The sequence below is a fragment of the Camelus dromedarius genome, chromosome X, assembly GCF_036321535.1.
Source record: "Camelus dromedarius isolate mCamDro1 chromosome X, mCamDro1.pat, whole genome shotgun sequence".
In the NCBI taxonomy this organism is placed as follows: domain Eukaryota; kingdom Metazoa; phylum Chordata; class Mammalia; order Artiodactyla; family Camelidae; genus Camelus; species Camelus dromedarius.
This window is the reverse complement of record NC_087472.1, coordinates 53,497,818-53,523,726: the sequence shown is the minus strand read 5'-3', so window position 1 is coordinate 53,523,726 and position 25,909 is coordinate 53,497,818. Positions and strand designations below refer to the sequence as shown.

The following is a 25,909-nucleotide window of genomic DNA, read 5'->3' as shown; positions in this document are numbered from 1 at the left end:
TCTTACATGCATGTCAATTACAGGTGGATTGTAACTCTAAAAGTAAAATACTATAATAAAGCTTTTATAAATGAATATGAGAATATCTTAGTGCCATCAGGATTTGGAAAATATCTTAAAAAACTGACATAAAGCTAATCATAAAGGCAACTAACCATAAAGGAAAATATGCCATATTTAAATTACTTAAAATTAAAGCTGTTGATTATAGAATGACACTGTTAGGTCAGGCTGGAAGATATTATTTACAACACATATAAGGGGCATGAGGCTGCTATTTGGGATAGAGACAAAGAAAGACAAACAAATTTTTTTAACATTTTTTATTGATTTATAATCATTTTACAATGTTGTGTCAAATTCCAGTGTTCAGCACAATTTTTCAGTCATTCATGGACATATACACACTCATTGTCACATTTTTCTCTCTGTGAGTTATCATAACATTTTGTGTATATTTCCCTGTGCTATACAGTGTAATCTTGTTTATCTATTCTACAATTCTGAAATCCCAGTCTATCCCTTCCCACCCTCCACCCCGCTGGCAACCACAAGTCTGTATTCTCTGTCTATGAGTCTATTTCTGTCCTGTATTTATGCTTTGTTTTTGTTTGTTTGTTTGTTTTTTAGATTCCACATATGAGCACTCTCCTACAGTATTTTTCTTTCTCTTTCTGGCTTACTTCACTTAGAATGACATTCTCCAGGGACATCCATGTTGCTGCAAATGGCATTATGTTGTCGGTTTTTATGGCTGAGTAGTATTCCATTGTATAAATATACCACCTCTTCTTTATCCAGTCACCTGTTGATGGACATTTAGGCTGTTTCCATGTTTTGGCTATTGTAAATAGTGCTGCTATGAACATTGGGGTGCAGGTGTCATCCTGAAGTAGGGTTCCTTCTGGATACAAGCCCAGGAGTGGGATTCCTGGGTCATATGGTAAGTCTATTCCTAGTCTTTTGAGGAATCTCCACACTGTTTTCCATAGTGGCTGCACCAAACTGCATCCCCACCAGCAGTGTAGGAGGGTTCCCCTTTCTCCACAGCCTCTCCAGCATTTGTCATTTGTGGACTTTAGAATGATGGCCGTTCTGACTGGTGTGTGGTGATACCTCATGGAAGTTTTGATTTGCATTTCTCTGATAATTAGTGATATTGAGCATTTTTTCATGTGCCTTTTGATCATTTGTATGTCTTCCTTGGAGAATTGCTTGTTTAGGTCTTCTGCCCATTTTTGGATTGGGTTGTTTATTTTTTTCTTATTGAGTCGTATGAGCTGCTTATATATTCTGGAGATTAAGCCTTTGTCGGTTTCATTTGCAAAAATTTTCTCCCATTCCGTAGGTTGTCTTCTTGTTTTACTTCTGGTTTCCTTTGCTGTGCAGAACCTTGAAACAATTTTTTTTAAATGGGAAAAAGTTCTGAACAGATACTCCACAAAATAAAATATCCAAAAGACAATAAATATATGAAAAGGTGCACAACTTCTAAGTAATAAGGAAAATGTAAACTAAAATCACAGTAAGATAACCATTCCCCACTAATAAGAGGGCTAAAAGAGAAACACAGGGTCCAAAATGAGAACCGCATACTATATTCTACACGGTGCTAGTCATACCATACTTGGAGCATGATATTCAGTTCTGGGGACCACATTTTGCAGAAGAGAGAAATTGACAAATTAGAGCATATTTAGAAGAGAGCCCTCTAGATCTCACAGCATATGTAGAATGGTTAGAAAAATTGGAAATATTAACTTGTAGGAGAGAAGTCCTCCTGTTACAAAGACTTTCACAAGAATAGAGATGAGTTTATAAGTGGAAATTATTAGTATCAAAGAAACATGGAAGGAAACAGCTGAACCTCAGAAAAAAATTTACTGAAGTTTTGAACTGACCAAAAAAATGGAATGGGGATACCTCAGGAGTTGTGAGTTCACTGTAACAGCAGGTGTTCACAAGCAGTGCCTGGGCAACCATTTGATGGGGCTATTATTACTAAAGCATGAAGGAAGCTGGGGGTTGAAACTGATTTCTGAGGTCCTTTTCAGATTTATAATTCCATAAATTATGGTGTGTTTGCATGCTTGCGTGCATGAGAGAGACAGAGACAGAGAGAGAGAGATAGAAAGAGAGAGAAAGAGAGAGAGAATGAGATCTCAAAGCAGGCTTCTCTTTGGAAGAAATAATACCTGGGAAATCACCCTCCACCCTAACCCCATTACATTTCTTCTGGTGATCAATGAGTTATCTTCACAGGTTGACTCACTACTTTTCTGGATCAGTGGTAACCAAGTGAAAGAATAATGGGCCAGTAGCCCTTACCACAGGTATCAAAAGCTTTTTAGAAATAGTCGTTTCTCTTTCCTGGAGTCTCATTGTTCCCTGAGACATTTTTTGTTGTTGTTGTTATTGCTTGGGGACAATGGATGAAATGACATTCTACCTGTCTGCCGGAATTCTGTACAGAGCTGATAAAAATCCAAGCACCAGAATATTAATGTTCCATGGGTATATGGTGCCCTCTAGCTGCTACAGCTATGATTATAATGTCTTGGATGAAATTAGAACTCTGGACTCAAAACTACGAAGACAACTTGAAGACAAATTCTGGCATCAAGTCCTAAAGTTGTGTCCTGCTGTTGCACATCACCATGTAGCAGGTGACTGCAACAGGCTTGGAAACCCTTGGAAAAACAACACTAAATCCTCCAAAGTACGGAGTCTTTTTGTTTTTGTTTTTGGGTTTTTTTTTAGGGGGGGATAGATATATTTATGTTAATGTGTTGCCTGTTAATAGAAGAAAAATGTTATATTTCTAGTCTCCCATCTGCAAGAGCAGGCAGAAAGGTGGGGACTAGGGCATCATTGAATAACACTGTTGGTGGTTCCATCCAACAGTCAAGCCTCTTTCAATACCATCAAGAGCCCAGGCACTTTTATTTTGGAAACACCAAAATATAAAAATTCAAATGTACCTCTGACTTAAATATAAATGTTCAATACAAATATTATTAAGATTTTATAATTTTGTTTTTATTTTTTAAACTTTTAAAAATTTATTTACTTTTTCTAGGGGGAGGTCATTAGGTCTATTTATTTATTATTAGTTTTTTTATGGAGGTACTGGGGATTGAACTCAGGACCTCATGCATGCTAAGTATGTGCTCTACCACTTGAGCTATACCTTCCTCCCCTATAATTTTGTTTTTAAATTTAAAATTATTCAGCACCAAGCAATTCATTAAACTATGCTTGATAGTTATTTCTCTTCAAGCATTATATATACTTGGGAATTCTGTTGCTGTAGGAAAAAAATCTAAACTCCAAATTGTTTTCAAATTAAATGAAATTCTTATGAATACCAAATTTACTATTTAAGAAGTTGACATGGTAATTTTTTGTAGATATTTCATCAAATATTTCATAATTGTGATTTTGTAGTTTTCTTTCTGTATTGTGGGGTAAATAATATTTTTACTTTCTCAAAAGTTTAAAAATAGGGAAAATTACTCTTCTGGCAATGGTGGACTAGGTGATCTGGAACAACCCTCTTACTAAAGGCAATTTAAAATGTTAGAAGACACTTAACAAAATCTTAAAAACATCGAAGACCTAGACAAGAAAGTGAGGAATTACCAGGGTAAGAAAAAGGGATGAATTAAAACTTCAAAGAGCTCAGTGATGAGTTAGAGATACTTTTGCCCTAGGAAGGGGTTATTTGCTGAGCAAGAAAATGAAGCTTCTAGGCAGATCCTTCTCTTTTGGCTTTGGGAAGGAAGATGATGCACCTGAAGACTCCTAACCTTGAGGAGGGTGTGAGAACATAAGAAGTCTCCACTTGAGAAAGGAAAGAGCTGTCCTGAAGAAACAGGTATCAGTTAAGGCAAGGAGGTAGAAGGAACATTCAGAGAAAAGGTTGAAGATATGGGAGAGTTTTCTCAGCATAAAGCAGAACCTCCAATGAATAGTGAAAAGATTTGGAAGGAGGGAAGCATAGAGGTTGAAACCTGAGGTAGAATTTCTGAGTGAGAGACATCTTCTAGTTCTTATTCTATACCATATGCATGACCCATATCTACCAGAATTTATTAGACTCCTGTATAGAATCCTTCCATGTGACAGATATCCTCAATTCTGTAGCCTTCTTTATCTATCTGTTCACCTATGCACATGCTATACACCCCAATGCTACCACTCTATGCACAGCTTACTGAAATTTTCACTTAGGTTAATACGACTGCATTTAAAAGAAACTAAATACCAGGAATTGTCTTCTCAAAGTTCCAGATAAGACCCACTGGACATATTGCTAATCTTGCCTGCCACTCAGTTCTCTGGAGATATTTTGTCATATGGGTATGTAGAATAAACAGAAGAGTTCTTTCTTTCTCTTCATTTTGTTTCATAAATTATAAATAAAGGGGTAGGAGGTTAGATTATGTAATTATATGGCAAATTATGCCCGTTTTGCCAAATTAAAACCTGAAGGAAGATTTTCCACTCCTGTGGGCTGGGAAGCACAATAACAGTCACTCTGATGTTGACAATGATGAGGGTGGTTAATCACCCTGACTTTCTTCAGCATGATTATTTGTATAAAGATTTTGATTTGTGTCTACTAAAGGTAAGAGCTGGACAGAAGGAGAAGGCAGAAAAGGGTGTAAGGATGTGGGAGAAAGGTGAAGAAATGGACAGGAAAAGCAAAGGTATGGAAATGGGAATAAGTGTGATGATTGTAGTGGGGAGTCAACAATGATTATTCAAGGAAGTTAGTTTGGGGGAGCAATGGTTAGGACTGTATGGATAGTGTAGGACCAGATTATGGTGGGAGCTCCTTAGCAACATAATTTAGGTTTGGTTTGATTGTCAGTGGATACCTGCCTTAAGTAGTTCAGTCTACATTGTCTTTAGTGATATATAAAAATAATGTTTAGGAAGAAAAATAGCTAACAGTTATTGAATACTTTCCCTGTTCCAGACAGTGTATTACAATGATGTTTAAGAAGGTGGCCTTTGGAGTTGGTTGGATTTGAAGTCTAGTTCTAATTCTGGAATCTACTAGCTATATGACTTTAGGAAGATTACTTACTTTCCTGAGTTTCAGTTTTTTCATCTGAAAACTTGATGTGATAATATCCACCTCTCAAGGTTGTACGGATCACATGGATTGGAGAAGGGAGAATCTGTGAACAGGGAACAATTAGGAAGCTATTGCAACTATTGGACCTAGACAAAGATGATAAACCAGTAGAATGCAGAGGAAGGACAAACTGCAAAGTAAAAGTAAATAAGTAGGACAGGCTACTGACTCCATCTCCACTCTCATTTATCTTGCAATTCCTTATTTCTATTCATTTAACATAATCTGGGAAGTTGAAATTACATTCCATATGGTCTCTCTCTGGACATTACCAATTGTTTTGCTCATTTCCCTAGATCTACAAATAACCATTTGCTCTCTCTGTTTATCATTTAGACATCTCCTGCAATATATGGCCCAAACTCTTTCCTCAGTCAGAAAACAAACAAAATAAAACAGAACAAAACAAAAATCATTCACTTTCTTACACTGTATTTTCAACTTTTTTGGTTTGCAATTTCTTCTTCCATTCTTGAGTTTGCCAGTCAATCAGGTCTCCTGCGAATTCTCACAGAGAAGCAGTATTCCTTAACTTAACAATAAAGCAAAACTCAAAAAGAAAACTAATCCTGCCGTTTCTGGGCTTAGGGAAACCAGAAACTTTTCTTAAACCTTCTAAGGCAGCGCTCAGTCCTTCAGGGCGAATTCCTGCCACCAGCTAACATCAGAACAATCACTTCATAATAGGAGTCTTAAAATGCACGAGGCTTTGAGAACCTGGGCTTTCTTACTAGCGTCTAGATTCAACATATGACTTCCTCTTTCAAGGAAGACGTCTTCTTATTTGCACACATTTCTGAGCAGGAAGTTACACAAAGAACTTTTAGTCTACGTGGGAAAAGGTCCTTCGTTGTAATCTAATTTAATTCGATGCTCCCTCTTTCTTTTTCTTTCTCCTTTCCCTTTCCTCAGGGAAGGAATAGTTCAAAAATAAATGTTTCAACAGATCTCGCGGTGCTATTCGAGATTCCCAATTAAAAAAAAATTAGAAACGATGCAAACGAGCCTGTGCCTTCCGGGGTTTGGGGCTGGGATTACAGCCCTCAGAGTCCAGTGAAAGCAGCGGAGGGAGGAGGCGGGGCTCCGGCGAGTTCCCCTTCCACCTTCCCCCACCCTTCTCTTCCAATCTCTGTATGGCCCCTAGCTTGATTCCAGCCTGTGCTGCAGCTGCTCTCCAGCCTTTTGCAGGACTCAAACAATTACAGCCGCTGTTCCCAGGATGGTGATCCGTGTGTATATTGCATCTTCCTCTGGCTCGACGGCGGTAAGGAGGGTGGGGAGCCCACCTTTATCGTTTTCCTGCATGTCAGTCTCCTGCTGCCCCAGAACCGTTAAATTGCAGAAGTTTGTCTGGCAGCTTCTCCTTCGGTAGACACGCATCTCCCACCCAACCCCCTCTTCCTCCCTTTCTTCCCTTTGTTACATCGATTTCACTTTTCCATGGAGTTTGGCTTTGGTTGACTTATGACGTTAGGGCCACATTTCTTTTTTGACGGAAAAAGAATGCGACCGAGTTCTGGTAAATGGAACATAGTGCTGCTATAGGGTCTTTAGGGGTAGGTGAAGAAGTCAAGTAAAATCACACGTTGCTTTCCATGGGATATTTGCCATGTGTACTCTAGGTACTGAAGCAAGGGGCAGGAGTACACATCTCTTAAAGATGTAAAACATGCTCTTATTGATGATGATTGAGTGGAGGCCTACTGAGGCATTGTGATTATGTATCAGAGAGTGAGATCCCTATTATCAAATAGTTATTTGCCAGTGTGTAGAGGTGGCTGTAAACAGTTGGTTAGAACTAGAAAGAATGGGAGGGTAATTTGGGAACAGTGATGCAAAATTGTGGGGTTTTCTTAAACTTAATGTGAAAAGGGACCTCTTTTTTCTTCCATATGATCCCTGATTTTGACTTTTTATTTTCTTTCAAAAGATTTTACTTCAAACAGTGCCTAACTGCTTTAAGTGTATTGAGAACTGGAAAGGGAACTAACAAGTGGGTGGCTTCTTGTGTAGTGACAAACTCCAGTACTGCTTCTTCAGTGATAGGATGCCCCCCTCATTCGCATGCTCTTAATTTAGAATAACAAGTTTAAACAACTGTGGGGAGCAATAGGCTAAACTGAGATGAAAGCTGAGTGTATATCCATGATAAATGGAAATGTCTCTGTTTTTCACAACCCAAGATAAAAGCCACCAGTGGCAAGATCAGATGTGTGGGCTCAGAATGTACCGTGTAGGAACCCCCCTCCCTCTTCTGAGCTTTAGAGCAGCAGCTATTCCATGTTCTTGTTGCTGTGTGTTTTTGTTTTGTTTATTTATCCCCTAAGAGGGTTTGGAATAGAACTGAAATTTATGTGAAATCATAAAAACCTTGAACCTTGAACTTGTCTTCTGTGGCTACCATGTGTGGGTGTGTTTAGATAGTTTTGAAATAGAATACTTAAACTTACATTTTTGGAGCAAATTTCAGTTGGAAAAAAGAAAACTTTTTATATTGTCTTTGAACCTCACTTTATAAGCTTCTTGCCTTATTATCTTCCATATATATTAATTATGATATTTCAAAGTAATATTCGAGCTGCTCAGAGTCTCAAGTCCAATGCAATATTTGTAAAATTTAAAAGATCAGCTTGATACATTTAGTTAAACTTCTAATTAGATTGAACACAGGAAGTTAATTTCAGGATTTCAGTTTGGGCGATACACAGTTTCAGTACTGCTATTTATTCTTGGCTTTCTTGCTCTTCTACTCTCCCTTAAAAGAAGATTCAAAAAGAGGCTCCTTTCAGAATTTCTATTCAAGTAAGAATAACTCTAACTCTTTGTTGACTTAAATTTCTTAGAGCCTTAAAAATGACTATTCTCTCCTATTATGTCCATTATTAGATTCCACTGTTGAAAACTATGCAAATAAGAAATATTTATGCTATTATGTTTATTTTTTCCTGTGGATAATTAGAGATTTGCCTGTTGTTGCATCAGTTATAGTTCTTATGAACCTGTTGTCAGAATTCTACTGCATATTTCCAAAATAAATTCTTATTTTATTATAATCTTACAGTACTTTTAAATGATATCAAAACAGTATAAAGTGGGTATACTTCAGAAAAACACCTTTATAACATAAATGGGGACTCTTCAGTTTGCAATACAAAGAAAGGGTTTTCCTTTAAGATTGCTTTTATGTTGTTTTTAATATATGCTTCAGAAATTTGGGGGCCAATATCCTAACAGGAACCCAACAATTATACAAAGTGAGATGCTCCTGTAAGTGACTAAGTATAGTTTTCTAAAGAACATTTAAAAGAAAGCTTGTGGTTTGGGATTGGTAATCTTTGACTGTTTTCTTACTCCTCCTAATGATTTTCATAAAAATAACCAATATTTGATGCTTTATCAGGCAAGGGAGGATCTATGATGATTGCAACTTATTCTGACCTTATCTCAAGATTCCCTTCCTTCATAGCTTGATTAAAAAAACAAAGTTTTCAAATTTGTACTCAACTCTTCCCCAATATAGAACACTTGTTTCTTAAAAGTTGAGAAATGAAAGCAAGTATGTTGATTTTCACAGTGGATTTCTTGATAATAACCACAGTAATGACAGTTAGAAGGAACACTTAAGTGTGTCAGGTACTATCTCAATTTTTTCTTGACAGTTTCTAGTCCTATGAATTACATGCTATGATTATCTCTGTTTTTTTTAACATTTTTTATTGATTTATAATCATTTTACAATGTTGTGTCAAATTCCAGTGTTCAGCACAATTTTTCAGTCATTCATGGACATATACACACTCATTGGCACATTTTTTTCTCTGTGAGTTATCATAACATTTTGTGTATGTTTCCCTGTGCTATACAGTGTAATCTTGTTTATCTATTCTACAATTTTGAAATCCCAGTCTATCCCTTCCCACCCTCCACCCCCCTGGTAACCACAAGTCTGTATTCTCTGTCTGTGAGTCTATTTCTGTCCTGTATTTATGCTTTGTTTTTGTTTGTTCGTTTGTTTTTGTTTTTGTTTTTTAGATTCCACATATGAGCGATCTCATATGGTATTTTTCTTTCTCTTCCTGGCTTACTTCACTTAGAATGACATTCTCCAGGAGCATCCATGTTGCTGCAAATGGCATTATGTTGTCGGTTTTTATGGCTGAGTACTATTCCATTGTATAAATATACCACCTCTTCTTTATCCAGTCACCTGTTGATGGACATTTAGGCTGTTTCCATGTTTTGGCTATTGTAAATAGTGCTGCTATGAACATTGGGGTGCAGGTGTCATCCTGAAGTAGATTTCCTTCTGGATACAAGCCCAGGAGTGGGATTCCTGGGTCATATGGTAAGTCTATTCCTAGTCTTTTGAGGAATCTCCACACTGTTTTCCATAGTGGCTGCACCAAACTGCATTCCTACCACCCGTGTAGGAGGGTTCCCCTTTCTCCACAGCTCTCCAGAATTACTGAAGAGAAAGAAAGAGGCTGGAGGAATAACTCTCCCAGACTTCAGACAATACTATAGAGCTACAGTCATCAAGACAGCATGGTATTGGTACCAAAACAGACATATAGACCAATGGAACAGAATAGAGATCCCAGAAATGAACCCACAAACTTTTGGTCAACTCATCTTCGACAAAGGAGGCAAGAATATACAATGGAATACAGACAGTCTCTTCAGCAAATGGTGTTGGGAAAACTGGACAGCAGCATGTAAAACAATGAAGCTAGAACACTCCCTTACACCATACACAAAAATCAACTCAAAATGGATTAAAGACTTAAACATAAGACAAGATACAATAAACCGCCTAGAGGAAAACATAGGCAAAACATTATCTGACATACATTTCAAAAATCTTCTCCTAGAAGAAATAAAAGCAAGAATAAACAAATGGGACCTAATGAAACTTACAAGCTTCTGCACAGCAAAGGAAACCAGAAGTAAAACAAGAAGAAAACCTATGGAATGGGAGAAAATTTTTGCAAGTGAAACTGACAAAGGCTTGATCTCCAGAATATATAAGCAGCTCATACGACTCAATAAGAAAAAAATAAACAACCCAATCCAAAAATGGGCAGAAGACCTAAACAAGCAATTCTCCAAGGAAGACATACAAATGATCAAAAAGCACATGAAAAAATGCTCAATATCACTAATTATCAGAGAAATGCAAATCAAAACTACAATGAGGTATCACCTCACACCAGTCAGAATGGCCGTCATTCAAAAATCCACAAATGACAAATGCTGGAGAGGCTGTGGAGAAAGGGGAACCCTCCTACACTGCTGGTGGGAATGCAGTTTGGTGCAGCCACTATGGAAAACAGTGTGGAGATTCCTCAAAAGACTAGGAATAGACTTACCATATGACCCAGGAATCCCACTCCTGGGCTTGTATCCAGAAGGAAATCTACTTCAGGATGACACCTGCACCCCAATGTTCATAGCAGCACTATTTACAATAGCCAAAACATGGAAACAGCCTAAATGTCCATCAACAGGTGACTGGATAAAGAAGAAGTGGTATATTTATACAATGGAATACTACTCAGCCATAAAAGCCGACAACATAATGCCATTTGCAGCAACATGGATGCTCCTGGAGAATGTCATTCTAAGTGATTATCTCTGTTTTTAAGTTAAGAAAATAGAGGTTCAGAGAGGTTAAACAACTTTCTCAAAGTCACACAACTCGTAAGCCACAGAACTTGAATCCAACACAAGCTGTTTAAATCCAAATGACTTGTGTTTAACCACCAATAAATAAATCCGCCCAGTGATGCATGACAGCTAGGAGGCATGAGGAGATAAATATGAACATGAGGTGAGAGGTATAGAAGGGAGTGGGTCCTGTAAGTGGAAAAATTGCTCAGGCATATACATATAGAGGAGTAGAAAAATGAGGAGCCGGTGTAGAGGAGGGATAGTTGTCTAAAGGTGAATGTCAGTAAGTGAGCTAAATGACTATTCACTCAAGGCCAGGGAAATAGAAAAGACGTACATTTGGAACTGGTCTTTTATAGGTTAAAGTATGAAAATTCAGGTCTTAATACTGTTTTTTTTTTTAATGGAAGTGAATTCTGCCTGTTCAGAATGTCTTGTTCTACTGTAACACAGTAGTATACACTATATTTTTTTTTCTCTTGAGATAGTAATGCTCTGTAAATTTTCATTTAATGGGAGAGAAATAGTAAGCACAGAGCCTATAATAAACTTAATTCATTTCAATAACTTTTAACAAAAATCAAAACTGGCCTTTGATCAGGATTGCTACAGTGATGATACCTTGGAGAATTTTCACTGGTTTGGGAGTTTTCTTCCCATACATTTCCCCTCAGATCCATAATAATCTCCATTTCATGGTCTCTATGCATTTTAGGTGAGCTTGGTGTAGAAATTTTAAGACTGGGGTAGATAGATTGTGATAGATATCTGAGGGTTTTATTTATGGAATGACTTTGGTAAAATCATCTCTTTAATGACTGCTAAAACATAAACTAGTTGTAGCTTGGACTGTCCATATAATAAGTGAAATGTATGTGATTTTCCTCTATGGGATTATTCTGTACACAAGTTATAAAAACAAGTGAACAAAATGAACACTCATGATTGCCAAAAAATTAGTCACTAGTCAGTATTTTCTTCATTTCTTCATTCTTTATTTGGATATAGAACAACAAACCATTGTTCTTCAACTATATGATTCTCAAGTAATTGCATTTGGGTAACAGAGTATTTTGCTGCTCTGTCTCTTTGTTTGTAAATTGAACATAGATTTGATGTATGCTGAGGTCTTTTTTGTAGCTGCCAAGTTTGTTTGAGTGCTATGTAAAGGTATTCATTAATTACTTAGAAGAGCAAAATTAGAAACCATTCATGAAATGACTGTGTGGACATGCTTTTTGAATGCACTGAAAAGTTGAAAATGGCAACTTTCACATGACAGATACAGGAACCAAGATCAGTGCCTTCAGTTTGGTGCCATATATTTGGTGACTTACTTCCTAAATCTCACAGCAACAATGGCAAAGCATTTGGCATAATTTGGCTCAATTTACAGAAGCTTGGGGAAAACAGTTATCAATGATGATGATTTTTGGAATTTTAAAAGGTACTTAAAAGTTGAATGGTTGTAGGAAAAAATCTATTGCAGAAGTTTCATAATCTGGTAGATGGAAAAGATAAAATGGATTCATCTCTAACTCAAAGACTAGTTACTGAGGAAGGGTTTTGATCAATAAACCTTAAGGTCAATTCTCCCCCTGGGTTGAGTTGGAAAAAAAATAAATCGAAGCACCCAGACACAATTAGGTTGAATGTTCTAATTCTCTGTAGTTCATCTCTAAATTATTTTCTAAAATATATACTGTATAATCAAACATACATCTTTTACAGAAATGTTTTCTGTTTTAATTGAATTATCAAGGGTGAATGTTGTGTTTCATTTATTACTTATAAAATTAAACAGATTGAGAATCTGTTGATAACTGTCTGACCATCTGTTTGCCTTCAGTTCTACTTTGCAGCCCACCAGGAAACCTTTTAAACCCAGCACTTAATTACTTCCTCCAATGCAGACCAAGATTAAACAAACATACATTTAGAGAGAAGGGGCAGCTCATTTATGATTTTTAAATTAATTTAATTAATATGTGTGTAAAGCTGACTTTTTACACTTGGCCAACCAATAGAGAAGAATTTGAAGCAAAAGGGATTAGTTTCTAGCTCAGTTCCTCACATTTTGGCTTTATTAGTTTGTTTCAAGTGTTTCAGAACATCAGGCCATAATTAGATATAAGTTTAAAAATACCACAACAAATTGAAAAAAATGTATATTTTAAAGTATTAGTTGCTAGTGCTCCTGGATTTTTGTTTAATTACCTTTCAAGATTTGACTCTAGTAATACTAGAGCCTAACATTTATTTATGCATTGTGTACGTCAGGTACAATTTACATAATTTATCTCAATTAGTTGAATCCTATGATAACACTGAGGTAAGTACTAGTATTAGATCCATTTCATATAATCGGAGAAGATATCTCTAAGTCCCAGAATATTAGGTACATTGCTCAAGATCAAACAACTACAGATGGCAGAACGCAGGTTAGAAACCAGGTTGTTCTGACTCCAGAACCCACTCTTAAACACTGTTATTTACACATCCTCTTAATGTATAGGTATTGAACAGAAATTATGTCAATAGTACATTAAAATCTTGTCATGTGATTGGGAGCCTATAACTGCCATTTAAGACTGGATGATGCCTGAAAAGAAAGAAAAAGACTGGATGATGCCTAACCAGGCAAATATGTCTTCATCCATAATCTGCATGTGAGAGTTAGATGGGAGTGGGGGAGATAGAGAGGTTAGTAGCAACATTTTCATATACAATTTAGTTCTTTCTTAAAATAAAGTTGCCTATACAGCATAATCTTGTTTATCTATTCTACAATTTTGAAATCCCTGTCTATCCCTTCCCACCCTCCGCCCAGGGAAATATACACAAAATGTTATGGTAGCTCACAGAGAAAAAAATGTGACAATGAGTGTGTATATGTCCATGTATGACTGAAAAATTGTGCTGAACACTGGAATTTGACACAACATTGTAAAATGATTATAAATCAATAAAAATGTTAAAAAAATAAAGTTGCATAGCCAAGGGCACATTTTTAAATACCATTTGTGACATATTGAACTTTTATGACTTTAGTTCTCTTCCCTGAAAAGTGTCTATGCGTGGCTATAGACCAACATAATTAAAAGGTGGCTTTTTCTGATTCTGTATATCTCAGTTCATCTAGAAGGCAGAACTTCTATGACTTGAACTCTGGTCCTGGACTCTAGTCTTTATGAGTTCTGTCCCTTTGGCTTAGTCTTGTTTGGAAATGAGACCCTATCACAGAGTTGGAGTGTAGCCAAACACTTTTAAAGCTTAGGGGATTTCCAGCAGTGAGTCAAGACAAAAAGAACTTCACCTTTTAAACATCAGAGAATATTCATCTCAGTTAACAGTTACAACATGAAAAAATTTTCTGTTTGTTTCACCATCACTCAGCCTATTGTTTCACCATAAGTGCAGCATATTTCTCAACACTGAAATTATAACAGTAAATATATATTTAATAGTAGCTGTATATCAGAAACCATTCTATCCAATGTGATATTTCAAAGTTGATTTAGAAGGAAGATGAGCATAGAGAAGTACTTAACATGTTAAAAATGTGATAAATCATCTCATTTTAGTTTCTCATGCAAATAATTTGTCAGCTTTAGTTAATAATAATAAAAGCTGTCATTCATTGAGCACTTAAAATGTGCCAGACACAGTGTTAAGAACTTTAGATGCATCATTTACTTCTTGTAACAACTCAATGAAGTTAGTACTCTTATTATGTCCATTTTTCTTTCTTTTTTTCCTTCTTTTTATTGAGGTATAGTTGATTTACAGTATTATATAAGTTTAAGGTTTACAACATAGTGCTTCACAATTTTTAAAGATTATACTCCGTTTATAGTTAATATAAAATATTGACTATATTGCCTGTGCTGTACAATATATCCTTGTAGCTTATCTATTTTATACATAGTAATTTGTATCTCTTAACCCCCAATTATTATGCTCATTTTAAAGAAGAGGAAACAGGCTGAGAGAGCTAGCAATGTCAGAGAGCTAGCAAAGCACCCCTCAGGTGGTCTGATTCCAGAGCCCATAGTCTTAACCCTTATGCTTTTCTGCCTACTGATTTTTATTTATTACTCAGTACGAATGAGGCTCTAAAATTAATTTATAAGTAATTGTAAAATTGCTTTTCTTCTGAGCTTGAAAGTCATGAAAAGTACTTCTTAATTAATTGGTCTATAGCAGTACCAAGAATAATTCTAGTGGCTTGTTACATCATGTAGAAAACTTCCCATGTAGAGAACTTAGAATTCTTTAGAGCAGAAAATTAAAGTCATAATAGCTTAGTATATACGATTAGTTAGAATGAAGAACATGTACCTTTATCCCAGTATAAGAAAATTACCTTGTGTAAGGCATTCTAACTAAAAGTAGGTAAGACACATGAGGCTTTAAGGAGAAGTATGTGTTATTGCCTGCTGCCTGTGTGATTTGAGTAGGTCGCTAAACTTTTCTTTGCTTCTCATCACCCTCACAAGCGGAATATAAATGACATAAATTCAGAGTATTATGGAAGAAAACTGCAAGTATTGTTAATGGAAATCCATTACTAAAAATTGTGGAATATGATCTAACAGTTTCAGAAACTTAAACATAATTGGTTTGGTGCATCAACTAAATATTTTGAACTCAAAAAGGCAGTGGTTGGGGTGAAGTTTTTTCAGTGAGTTTCTAGTTAAGACATTTAGGCATAAAAGTCTTAAATTTAAATCTTCTGAGCAATGTTGAGAGGACATTCAAGGGTAGTGGTGGTAATATAGAGAGTTGGCCAGATGACAAGACAAACACCTGGTGAGTTTTAAAGGGACTAAGTATGAAGGATGACAAGATCCAGAATAAAGCCAATTCTATACCAGATTTGGAATTTATATGATTTTTAAAAATGAGGTTGTTGAAAGACAAATACAAAAAATATGAGGAAAGTGTGAATAAACATTTATTTATTGTCCAGTTGCATTAAGATTTACAAGTTCACTTTGAAGTTGAAATTGAAAAATGATTTTAATTTGGTATGTGTTTGTATCCCTTTAATTGTATGCTTATGATCAGGCTCTACATGGGAGGCTTAAGAGAGGAGTATGTATATCTCACTTAGTCTGACTCTATGAAAAAGTTGACCTTAGAATTAAAATACTACATCCCAGGAGATCCTTACACTGCCCAAATGTCAGGGACGATTTGGGGGAGGTCCCACCAGCCACACAGTATGTATGTACTTTCAAAAGTCAGTGACTATAGATTTCATGAAAAGTGATGTACCATGTGATGCTTTGAAACACAAAGCATCTAACACAATATTATCTACATAATTTATATCTGGATACCCACGTAGATTTACTCAGTCAATATCTAACTGCTTTTTTGTATGTGTGTACGTGTGTGTGTGTGTGTGTGTGTATGTGTGTGTGTATATATATATATATATATTTATTGAAGTATGGTCAGTTTACAATGTTGTATCAGTTTCTGGTGTTCTGGAGGTTGTACCTCCCTATATATATGTATGGAGTGGAGTTTGCAACTGAAAAGAAACTTTGTGTTCCCTGAACACATGGAAAACTGTGTTTCCATGAACATACATATATTTTTTTCATATTATTTTTCACCATAAGTTACTACAAAATATTGAATATAGTTCTCTGTGCTATATAGTATAAACTTGTTTACCTATTTTATATACATTATTAATAACTGCAAATCTTGAACTCCCAGTTTATCCCTTCCCACCCCCTTCCCTCTAACCCTGGTAACCTTAAGTTTATTTTCTATGTCTGTGAGTCTGTTTCTGTTTTGTAAATAAGTTCGTTTGTCCTTTTTTATTTTTATTTTTTTAGATTCCACATATAAGTGATATCATACAGTATTTTTTTTCTCTTTCTGGCTTACTTTACTTAGAATGACATTCTCCAGGTCCATTCATGTTGCTGCAAATGGCAGTATTTTTATTTTTTATGGCTGAGTAGTATTCCATTGTGTGTGTATGTATATACCACACCTTCTTTATCCAGTCATCTGTTGATGGACATTTAGTTTGTTTCCATGTCTTGGCTATTGTAAATCTAATTACTTTTTGAAAATCACTCATTTACAGAGATGAATTTTATTTTTTCACTGCCTAATGTGGCTGGATAGAGAAGTATTAGAATTGTGCTCTCAGGTTACTGAAACTGTGCATAAACATCTTATTGCTTGGAATATATAGAGAACATCTATAAAGGGGGCTATAGGTACAACAGTTAGGTACTATATTGTACAATAGCTCATGTTAAGAGATTCTGGGGGAAGAAAAGTGCAAAACATAAATACTTGGGTTGTCAAAACATGGATTGTTCCAATAGACAGTTATAAGGAAAAGTAGTCAGACAGTCTCCCAATGGGTGAGATAATTACAACCTAATTCTATATGCGCATTTGCTAAAAGGATCATCATTTGATGTCTTTATAAGACATATTAAAAATATTTGAAGTTGAAATGGTGGACATTAATTTACCTATTTTGTTGTAATAAAAATGTATAGCAATTTTCATTTTTTTGGTTAATAATGAGCCCTTATTATATGTAAAAGCATGTGATAAGAGAACACATGTTGTTTATAATAGCATTAAACTTTTATTTTCTAAACATTTTCTCAAGTTATAGAAATTGCCTCTACCATAGTAATTGTTTTAAAGTCATATAAGGTAGATTTCTGTACGTAAAAGAATAGATATTAAGGCCAAGTGAAAACATTGAGCAAACTTAATAATGTATGCATACATGCATACCATATAAACACTTGACAGAGGTGCTCTGGTGCAGAGCCTTACATGAGGTAGATAATTTGAATAAATTATGTAGGCAGGCCCTGGTCATGCTGAATCTATAGGCTGTCTTAAGGTTTTTTTCCTTTCATCCCAAATTTATTAATTCATTCGGAAAATATTTATTGCCATCCACTGGGCTGGACTCTGGAGCCAGGTCCTGAAGGGCAAAAAAAGAGCCAGGAATAAAGATTCCTCAGCCTCTTCCCTGAACCATAAAAAGGAAGAAATTATGGTGATAATTTCAGGGTCTGCAAATAAGGAGTTGTACATGAGGAGATCAAAGGCAGAAATACTTCAGGGACTTCTAGCATGAAATCTGATATGCTGTTTCACAGGAATCAACATTCTGCCTCCAAACAAATGTCCTAAACTACTTTGTCTACCCCTTCCAGTCACCCTAACAATGATCTCCTTGAGTAACTATTCTGAAAACAATAGTTTATTAGTTCAAACTTTACTCAGTTTTCCTGCCATTTTACTTTAGAAAAGTGTGAGAAGGAGATCATAGGCACAATTTGCACTTTCTTCTTATATTTGAACATTTTTCACAAGCATGATCATTATATGGTTCTGATTAAAGCCAAATGTAGCAGTGATGACAAGTTAAAGATCTGTGATATCATTGCCAAACCAGTTCTATCAGTTACCTTGGAATTCTGGAACAAAGCACGCTAAGCCCCCTTTTAAATCTCTGAAACATGCTTTTTAGACTTCTCTATAATCCCTAAATCTTGGGACCACCTTGGCCTTGACTTTTGTATAAACAATTATGCTTTACAAAAATCTGAGGTGTATTTATTAACTCTTATTTATAACACCCTAACCATCTTCTGTTTGTCTCTCCCTTCCTGTTCTCCCTGGCTCTTTCCTCCTTTTATAAGGATTATAGGCATCTCAAGAGTATGGCTTAATGTTTGTTTCAGGGTTCTGGATATCAATGTGCTTCATTTACTTTAGCTTTAGTTCATGTCACTGCTCCTTTAAATTTGATAAAGATTATCTCCTGAGCCAGACTTTCAAGTGTAGAGGTTATTCAGTGTTTGCCTTTGGTCATGCGTATGGCAAAGGAACTAAATGCTGAGATAATCAAACTTCTTCTTATGTTTCCACCAAATCATTGGAAAAATAAATATAATTTAACTCCTACTTCTTCCTCCCAACATATTTCTAATTCTCCCCACCACAAACATTTGAACCCTGTCAAAAATGGTTGCCACATTACCAAGAATTAATAAGCACCGATATCCACTTGGGCACTATTATTCTTAAAATAGCATTAGGGCTTTCACATTTTTATAACAGTGCTTTAGTGGACTAAAACAACTATATCTAGATAAAAAGGTCATGGTAAAAATTAATCTATTGAATTTGTTATTTTGTTATTAAGAAACCTAGACTATAACACTGGAAGTCCCTTTTTCATTGTAAAAAAAAAAATTGCTTTTGGTCTTTTTCTTTTTATCAGCATGAAACATGCTGAAAATAAAATACGAAAAACATCTAGGGAGAAGGGATCTTAGGAGGTCATCCAGTCCATACACGTCAAGACTGCCAGTGAACTGTCCCAGAAAGATAATAATCAATTTTCTCTTAGTAAACTCTCCAGAGAAGGAAATATACAACCTCCCTTGATAATATGCTGCAGTACTACTTTTTATTCCTTGTTGTCCTAGACTCTAGGACTAAGATTGTGGAAATCTGGGTGACCAATGAAGGATATAGTTTGCCTGTTTTTGTGTAGTGAAGAGAAAAGATCAGATTCTTGAAACCATGGAAGTAAAGGAATTAAAGCACTGTACAGTACATAGAGATCCACTAGTTATCAATTCAACACATATTTCCTAAATACCTGATGATAAAATAGTCAACTCTGTGGGGGACAAAGTCTTTGTCCTGAGAGAGCTTACAACCTATTTTGTTTTGGAAAGCTTAAAGTAGGTCTGATGATTTCTTTTTTCTCTTTTCTTCTGTCCCTCTTCTTTTTTAGGAAGCATTCTGGGCATTGTTCATGCCTGTAGATCAGTACACTTTAAGATCATGCCATAAGAGAATATTCTATATATTGGTTATTTTGTGAGACTTATGATTTGTTGAATTTATACTAATCTCAAAATCAGCATTTTAAACATTTTAAAATCAAAAATTCCCTAAAGCTGAAGTACTGGGCATTGTTCATTCATAATAGTTGATGGTATTATTAATGAAGAAAATCATATAGCATGGCTAATGTAAGACCTAATGTAGTGCCTTTAAAAAGTTCAATTTCAAGAAAAATATTTTGTTATAAAATTATTAATTATACTACTTGCTGTTATAGAGAAAACACAGCTGTTTCAGAACTCCGAACTGAAGGCTGTGACTTTTTAATGTTGTTTAATAGTAATTTGTTTGAAATCCTTCCCATCATTAGTGTACTAACCAACAAGGGAACCCTGGATCAGGGAATAAAGGCCTTAAGATAGTGCTTAATCTATATGCTTTATTCTCTCTCTCTGTGAAATAGAAGAAATGACCTTATCCCCACTTCCCACGAATGTTAGATTTTTAAAAATGTGATGAATAGCAATGTGATGATCTCTGAAAGAAAATTATTTTTCTCTAGCACCCTGAAATATTTTGTTAAAACTCTTGGCACAGAACTGCCTTTCTATTTTTCTTTTATAAATTCGAATTTTACGTTTTGTTTTTAGCAGTCCAGGATTAGGCTTCAAGAGAACCTTAACTCCTTGTTTTCTGTTGAAATCCTAATACTGCACAGGGGAGAGTTTTACCTCATTCCTTTTCATGGAAAATGAACTCTTCTCTTAGGGAACAATATTGTAGACTCTTATGTTTGGTCTCTCTCTTCCCCCAGTATCCTCCCTTCCTCTCTCCTCTCTCTGGTTCTTTTCTATGCCTTTGCAACAATGCACAGTGATTTACAATTAGTTGAACGTGACATTTAATAACAAAGTTGTGTCCCAGAGAAGTTATACGTTAAGCTAGGAGAAAGGTACTAAGAAAAGATTATATAGGACCTTCAACTCTAGAAAATAAGCTAATCACGCTGCTTGTGACATTCATATTTCCAAATTAGAATTGTCACATGTAAAAACTTTTGTAAATGTATTATCGTGTTCTAGAAAAAGAATCTTATGCTAATGAAAATGATCATATTCTTTTCATCAATAATCTCTCTTTTTGGATATTTCCTCCTTGCCATCTATTTCTTCTGAATCTATTAGTAGCTCTTATACTTATTTCTAAAATATTAAACATCTACTCTCTTTGGATATTTTTCAGTGATTTCAGGCAAATTTGCAATAGGTTCCAGTCTCAAGACCTTCCTAAATTATAAACAAATTTTGTGAAATCCTACTGTATATACAACCAAATATGAGATCTTTAAAGTACTAATTGAGTCAGAAAGACAACCTGAGTCACAGGTTATGTCTTAACCCAATAGTTGGAAGCAAGACTGAGAATGAATCAAGAATAGATATTAAAATGCATTTTTTTCAGATCACAATCTGTGAAATTAAGTTGATGTGTATTTACTAACTTAATTTTATACAAAAAAAGGCTTATTTTTGTGCCTCCCTTATAATTCCACTGCAGTTGTCTTAAACTCCACTTTTTGACATAGTGTAATAAAAGGACCACTAACCATCCTTTGTTCACTCTTTTTTTCCTCATCAGTTTTTTCCCTTTCTTTTTCCTCAACTCTGGAGGGAACTGGGAATATAGATTTTTTTTTTTTTTTTTTACAAAATTGTTGCAGAAACCATGAGGGGGTGTTATAGCTCCTTCTTGGAGATTGCTGTTTAAAACTGAGTCAACGTCTCTCTTTTCTAAAGAAGATAATGGATCAGATAATGACCTGATGAGTGATATGTAGAGCTAAGTAAAGCTGGCTTCCTCATTAAAGCCCTGTACAAATAGAGACTATATTTCATTCAATACCCACGCCTTTTTTCAAGCCTTTCAAGACTGAAGTAAGTTCAGGCCACCACAATACCAGTTCTATTAATTTTACATAATTAAGGCTAAGGGAAAGAATGATCCTAGTTAGACAGTTAATCAAAATTTGGGTCACTACCAATATATTGTAAATAAAGCCAAGGCCTCTGAAAGAAAAATGCTGTACCTTAACCTAAGTTGGCAGTAAATTAATTCTTCTAGAAAAATGAAATTTCCTTTTAAAATTAGGCCTTTGCCACATTTTTAATCACCAGCATTCAGCCCAATGTTCTTTTGGATATTCTTTGGTGAGACCTACGTATTTATAAACATTAACTGAACTTTTGTTCCTGTGAAGTGTTTTTTTTCCCCACAATGAATGAGTTTATGTTGATAATGTTAATCTTCATAAATAGGGGGGCATGGCTTAGGAATCTCATCAATTTGATAACTGTATATTTCTGAGAACTACAGGATAAATCCCAGTTGAATTAAGTTGATATTTTACCTTATATTGAGAGAAAAATCAACCATTTTCTTCATTGCCTGTCCCTCTGCAATGCATTCCACTCAGGATCCCCATATTAAGCTTCCTAAATAAACTTTAATCTTCTCCAGGAAACACCCTAAAGCTAGGTTAGGTGTCTTTTTATAATCTAGTAACACCTTGTACATATTTTTATATCAATGCATATTGTATTATAATTTTCTGTTTATATCAGTCTTTCCCACTAGACTGTGAACTCCCTGGGCTCAGGGTCTTTGTTTTGTGCGTCTCTGTTATGTTCTCAAGCTGTAGCACAGTGCCAAGTCCCCAGAACTATACAGTGAATACATGATTATGGCATTAGTGGATATATGAAGGAATGCATGCATGAATAAAGCACTTGATTTATCCCAAGCAATAGTATCTGTGAAATCATGGATTTGATGTGCTAATTACCTGTTTTGTCTATTACACATTAGCATAAACATAAACACATACAGTTAAATGAACATCTTTAATCATGTACTAAAAATCCATTTGTATGTCATCAGTGGAAAGCACTGAGCTAGAGGCACTATTTGGTCCAGACATCTGGGCTTACTACTTCTACATGTGCCAGGTATAGCCTCACCTCTGTGCCTTTGCTCCCAGTGTTTCCTCCACCTAAGTTATACTTCTCCTCCTATTTTATAGCCCTTGGTCTTATCCATCTTTACCCTTCCTCACTAATGAAGTCTCTCTTGGCTACTTAAAGTAAGGCAGTTCTCTCTACCTCTAAACTCCTTTAGTACTCATTGCCTATATGTTTCATGAGGGATGTTCATCATATTGTCAGCTACATTCTGATCAAGCCATTAAACTCTCTGAGGATAGGGCCTATATCATATATGTCTTCAATTCCTAGCCCATAAGAGATGTTCAGTAAATGATTGTTGATAAATTTCTTTTCTTAATGATGTTGCTGTGTTAACAAAATAAGTAACATTAGTGTAAGATTTTATGTGGAAGGAATTGTATCTTTTGGCAAAATCTAATTCGAGACCCATACAGTCTTTTAGGTGAACTGGACCTGTAGCCCAATCTGTCCAATAATTTATTGACTGCAAACATATTTTTAACAGCCTTTTAAATATTGACCTTTTCCATTGATACTTCTAGTAATCCTTCAAATAGATTGTTCCATTGTCAGATAACTCTGGTTAATTTATACTACTAACTACTACTATTAACTACTAAGGTAATAAATATAACTCCTAGAAAATATCCAAGTCCTAATCTCTGGAACCTGTGAATGCTACCTTATATGGCAAAAGAGACTTTGTTGCTATGATTCATTTAGGGATCTTGGGATGGGGAGATTCTTCTGGACTATCTAGATGGGCCCTAAATGTAATTACAAGATTCCCTAAAAGAGGGTGGCAGAGGAAAATTTGATGGCAGAAGGGCAAGTAGGAGATATGATGATGGAAATAGGTTGAGAGTGTTGCAAGGAAGCAGTCATGAGCCAGGAAATGTAGGTGGCCTCTAGAAACTAGAAGAGGCAAGGAAAACAGAATCTTTTCTAGAGCCCTCAGAAGGATCTGCACTGCCACTATCTTGATTTTATTCCCATGAAACTAATTTTAAACTCTGACTTCCAGAACTGTAAGTGAATAAATCTGCATTGTTTTAAGTGACTAAATTTTTGGTAAGTCGTTACTGTGACAATAGGAAGCTAATAGAACTCCCAGCGCTGCCGTTGATTAGTCATGTATTTTTGGCCAAGTCACTTTGTCATTGCTTTTGTTTCTCTTAGTTTACCTAAATTGGGTTTAACATTGCCCATATTACAGATCATTCAACTCTGTTGTGAGGAAATTTATAAAATTGTATCTGAAATAAATGCTTTGGGCTCTTCACAACAGAAATATCATTGTGAAAAATAGAGGGCCAAAGACCAAATGTTGAGTAATTTGTTGTTAGACCCCTACACCTGTTAAAAACGTAGTGCAAAGTTTTTAGCTACTTCATGGGTTTAAAACTGCCACATTTTATTTTGATCTGAAGGAGATTGCCAGAGCCATTGCAAAAGCAATCAATTAGTCTCTCATTTAAGAGTTCTATTTTATTTTTCTGCTTAAAAGCAACCAAAATGTTCTCTTCTGTACATTTCCCACCACTATATGCCCTTACTCAGCTGGTCTATTTCAGAACAGAGAGCCTGTTTCATTGCTTGCAAAACCCCAGGGGTTCAACTCTATGTGAAGAATGCAGAAAAATTCTTGAACAAACTATCAGATGGGACTGTTGACAACTTCCTAGCCTAAAGTAAACTTGTCTTATGTTTTTACTTTTGCTTTAAAAATGACTTATTTTTTACTTGCTGTCTTGATAAGTCTCTAAAAGGCACAATGATTTCATTTGCTTTTTAAGGTTTAAGTAACAATAACCTTTATTTGTAAATATTCTTTAAGTCATGGCTTTTTTGAAAAATTTGTTGTTGTTTCCTTGGTTCTTGTAAGCTGGATGTGCTGTTAAATAGCCTAAGCCAAGAGTGGGCTGAGTACAATGAATGGAGAACTAATACTTGGAGTATTAACTCACGTGATAGCATACTTCACTCATTTCTTGTATTTGCACTTTCTTGCAATTCACAGAAGTTATTACAAAATAAACTGTGACCATGCAGCTTCGTGTTCTCTCATATATTTCACCAAGTAGGCAATTTTAGATACTAGAGCTCTAAAAAATATGATTACAGTGATTGTATATAAAAATGTATAGACCTTTATTTGTGATAGTTAATGTTAATGTGTCTGTTTATAAGAAGAATAGTCTATTTTAACCCAAAGTATATAGTTAATCCACTCTGTAGATATGTTTCGGGTTTATAACTCTAAATTCTTTTTTTCAACAAAATGACATGAAATGTGACAGGAGGTATAGCTTGTGAGTTAAATATAGAATTTAGAAGTTTAAGATTAGCCATTACTGAAGTTTGAGAATCCTGAGTGGCCTCAATGGAATGGTGGTCCTCTTTTGAAAAGAACACAGATAATTGGGTAACTCCTTTTTAAGGAAATCTGTGATGCATATTCATCTCTGCTGCCTAGATTTCATTGTCAGAGGCTATGGAGGAGGTGTTTGTCAATGATTAAATTACATGGGGTTACTAGTAATTAGGGAGTTTCTAGCCATGTGGTATAGTGGAAAGTACACTGGATTTGGAGTATGAAGTTCAGAGGTTGAGTTTTAATTCCATCATTCATAGCTATGTTATAGATTCCCTAGTTTATGTGAACCTCAGTGACCTCAACTAAAAAAATGAGTACCTAGTACTTGCTCTACCTATTCCATTAGGTTATTGTATTGAATGAGTGAATGTATATTCATTCATCAAGTATATTTTGAACATTTTCTGTTTACTTGGTTTTGTAGTATGCCTTGGAGATTCAGCAATGAACAAGATTAACATAACTCCTACTTTCGTTAAGTTTACATTCTGATGGAAAATGCAGATATTAAAGAAATAAACACATAAATACAGATGTAATTACAACTTGTGATAAGTGCCATGAAAAAAGAAGATAGGGTTTAATGTGAGAGCATAACAAGAGACTTACTTTAGATAGTGTGGTCAGAGAAGGTCCCAGTGTGCTTAGAAGGAAAGAAGGAACCAAGTAGATGATATGCAAGGAAACATTTCAGGCAGAGAAACAGCAGCTTCAAAGACCTACCTAGAGGAGGAAATGAGCTTGGCATATTTGAGGAATACGGGTGATCCCTGGTGTAGTTGGTAAAAATTGAATAATTTGAAATAAAATTGGAGTAGAAGTCAGAAGGTAGATCAAATAGAGCCTTGA

General features: G+C 35.4%; 1 protein-coding gene and 1 long non-coding RNA gene across 2 annotated transcripts in view; one reads left to right on the top strand and one right to left on the bottom strand.

Annotated features, from left to right (window-relative positions):
* Nucleotides 1–360: 360 nt before the first annotated feature.
* LOC135320133 (uncharacterized) lies at nt 361–5,701 on the bottom strand. The gene is made up of 3 exons (XR_010379356.1): nt 5,575–5,701; nt 5,096–5,189; nt 361–1,392 (listed from the first exon to the last, which is right to left on the bottom strand). It is a non-coding gene; the product is annotated as an uncharacterized LOC135320133 (long non-coding RNA).
* Nucleotides 5,702–6,144: 443 nt separating this feature from the next.
* SH3BGRL (SH3 domain binding glutamate rich protein like) overlaps nt 6,145–25,909 on the top strand; it is a 70,426-nt gene continuing 50,661 nt past the window's right edge. Inside the window, exon 1 of the mRNA XM_010985883.3 lies at nt 6,145–6,410. Within this exon, the coding sequence (XP_010984185.1) occupies nt 6,366–6,410 (45 nt within the window). The 5' untranslated portion in view covers nt 6,145–6,365. The remainder of the gene's footprint in view (nt 6,411–25,909) is intronic.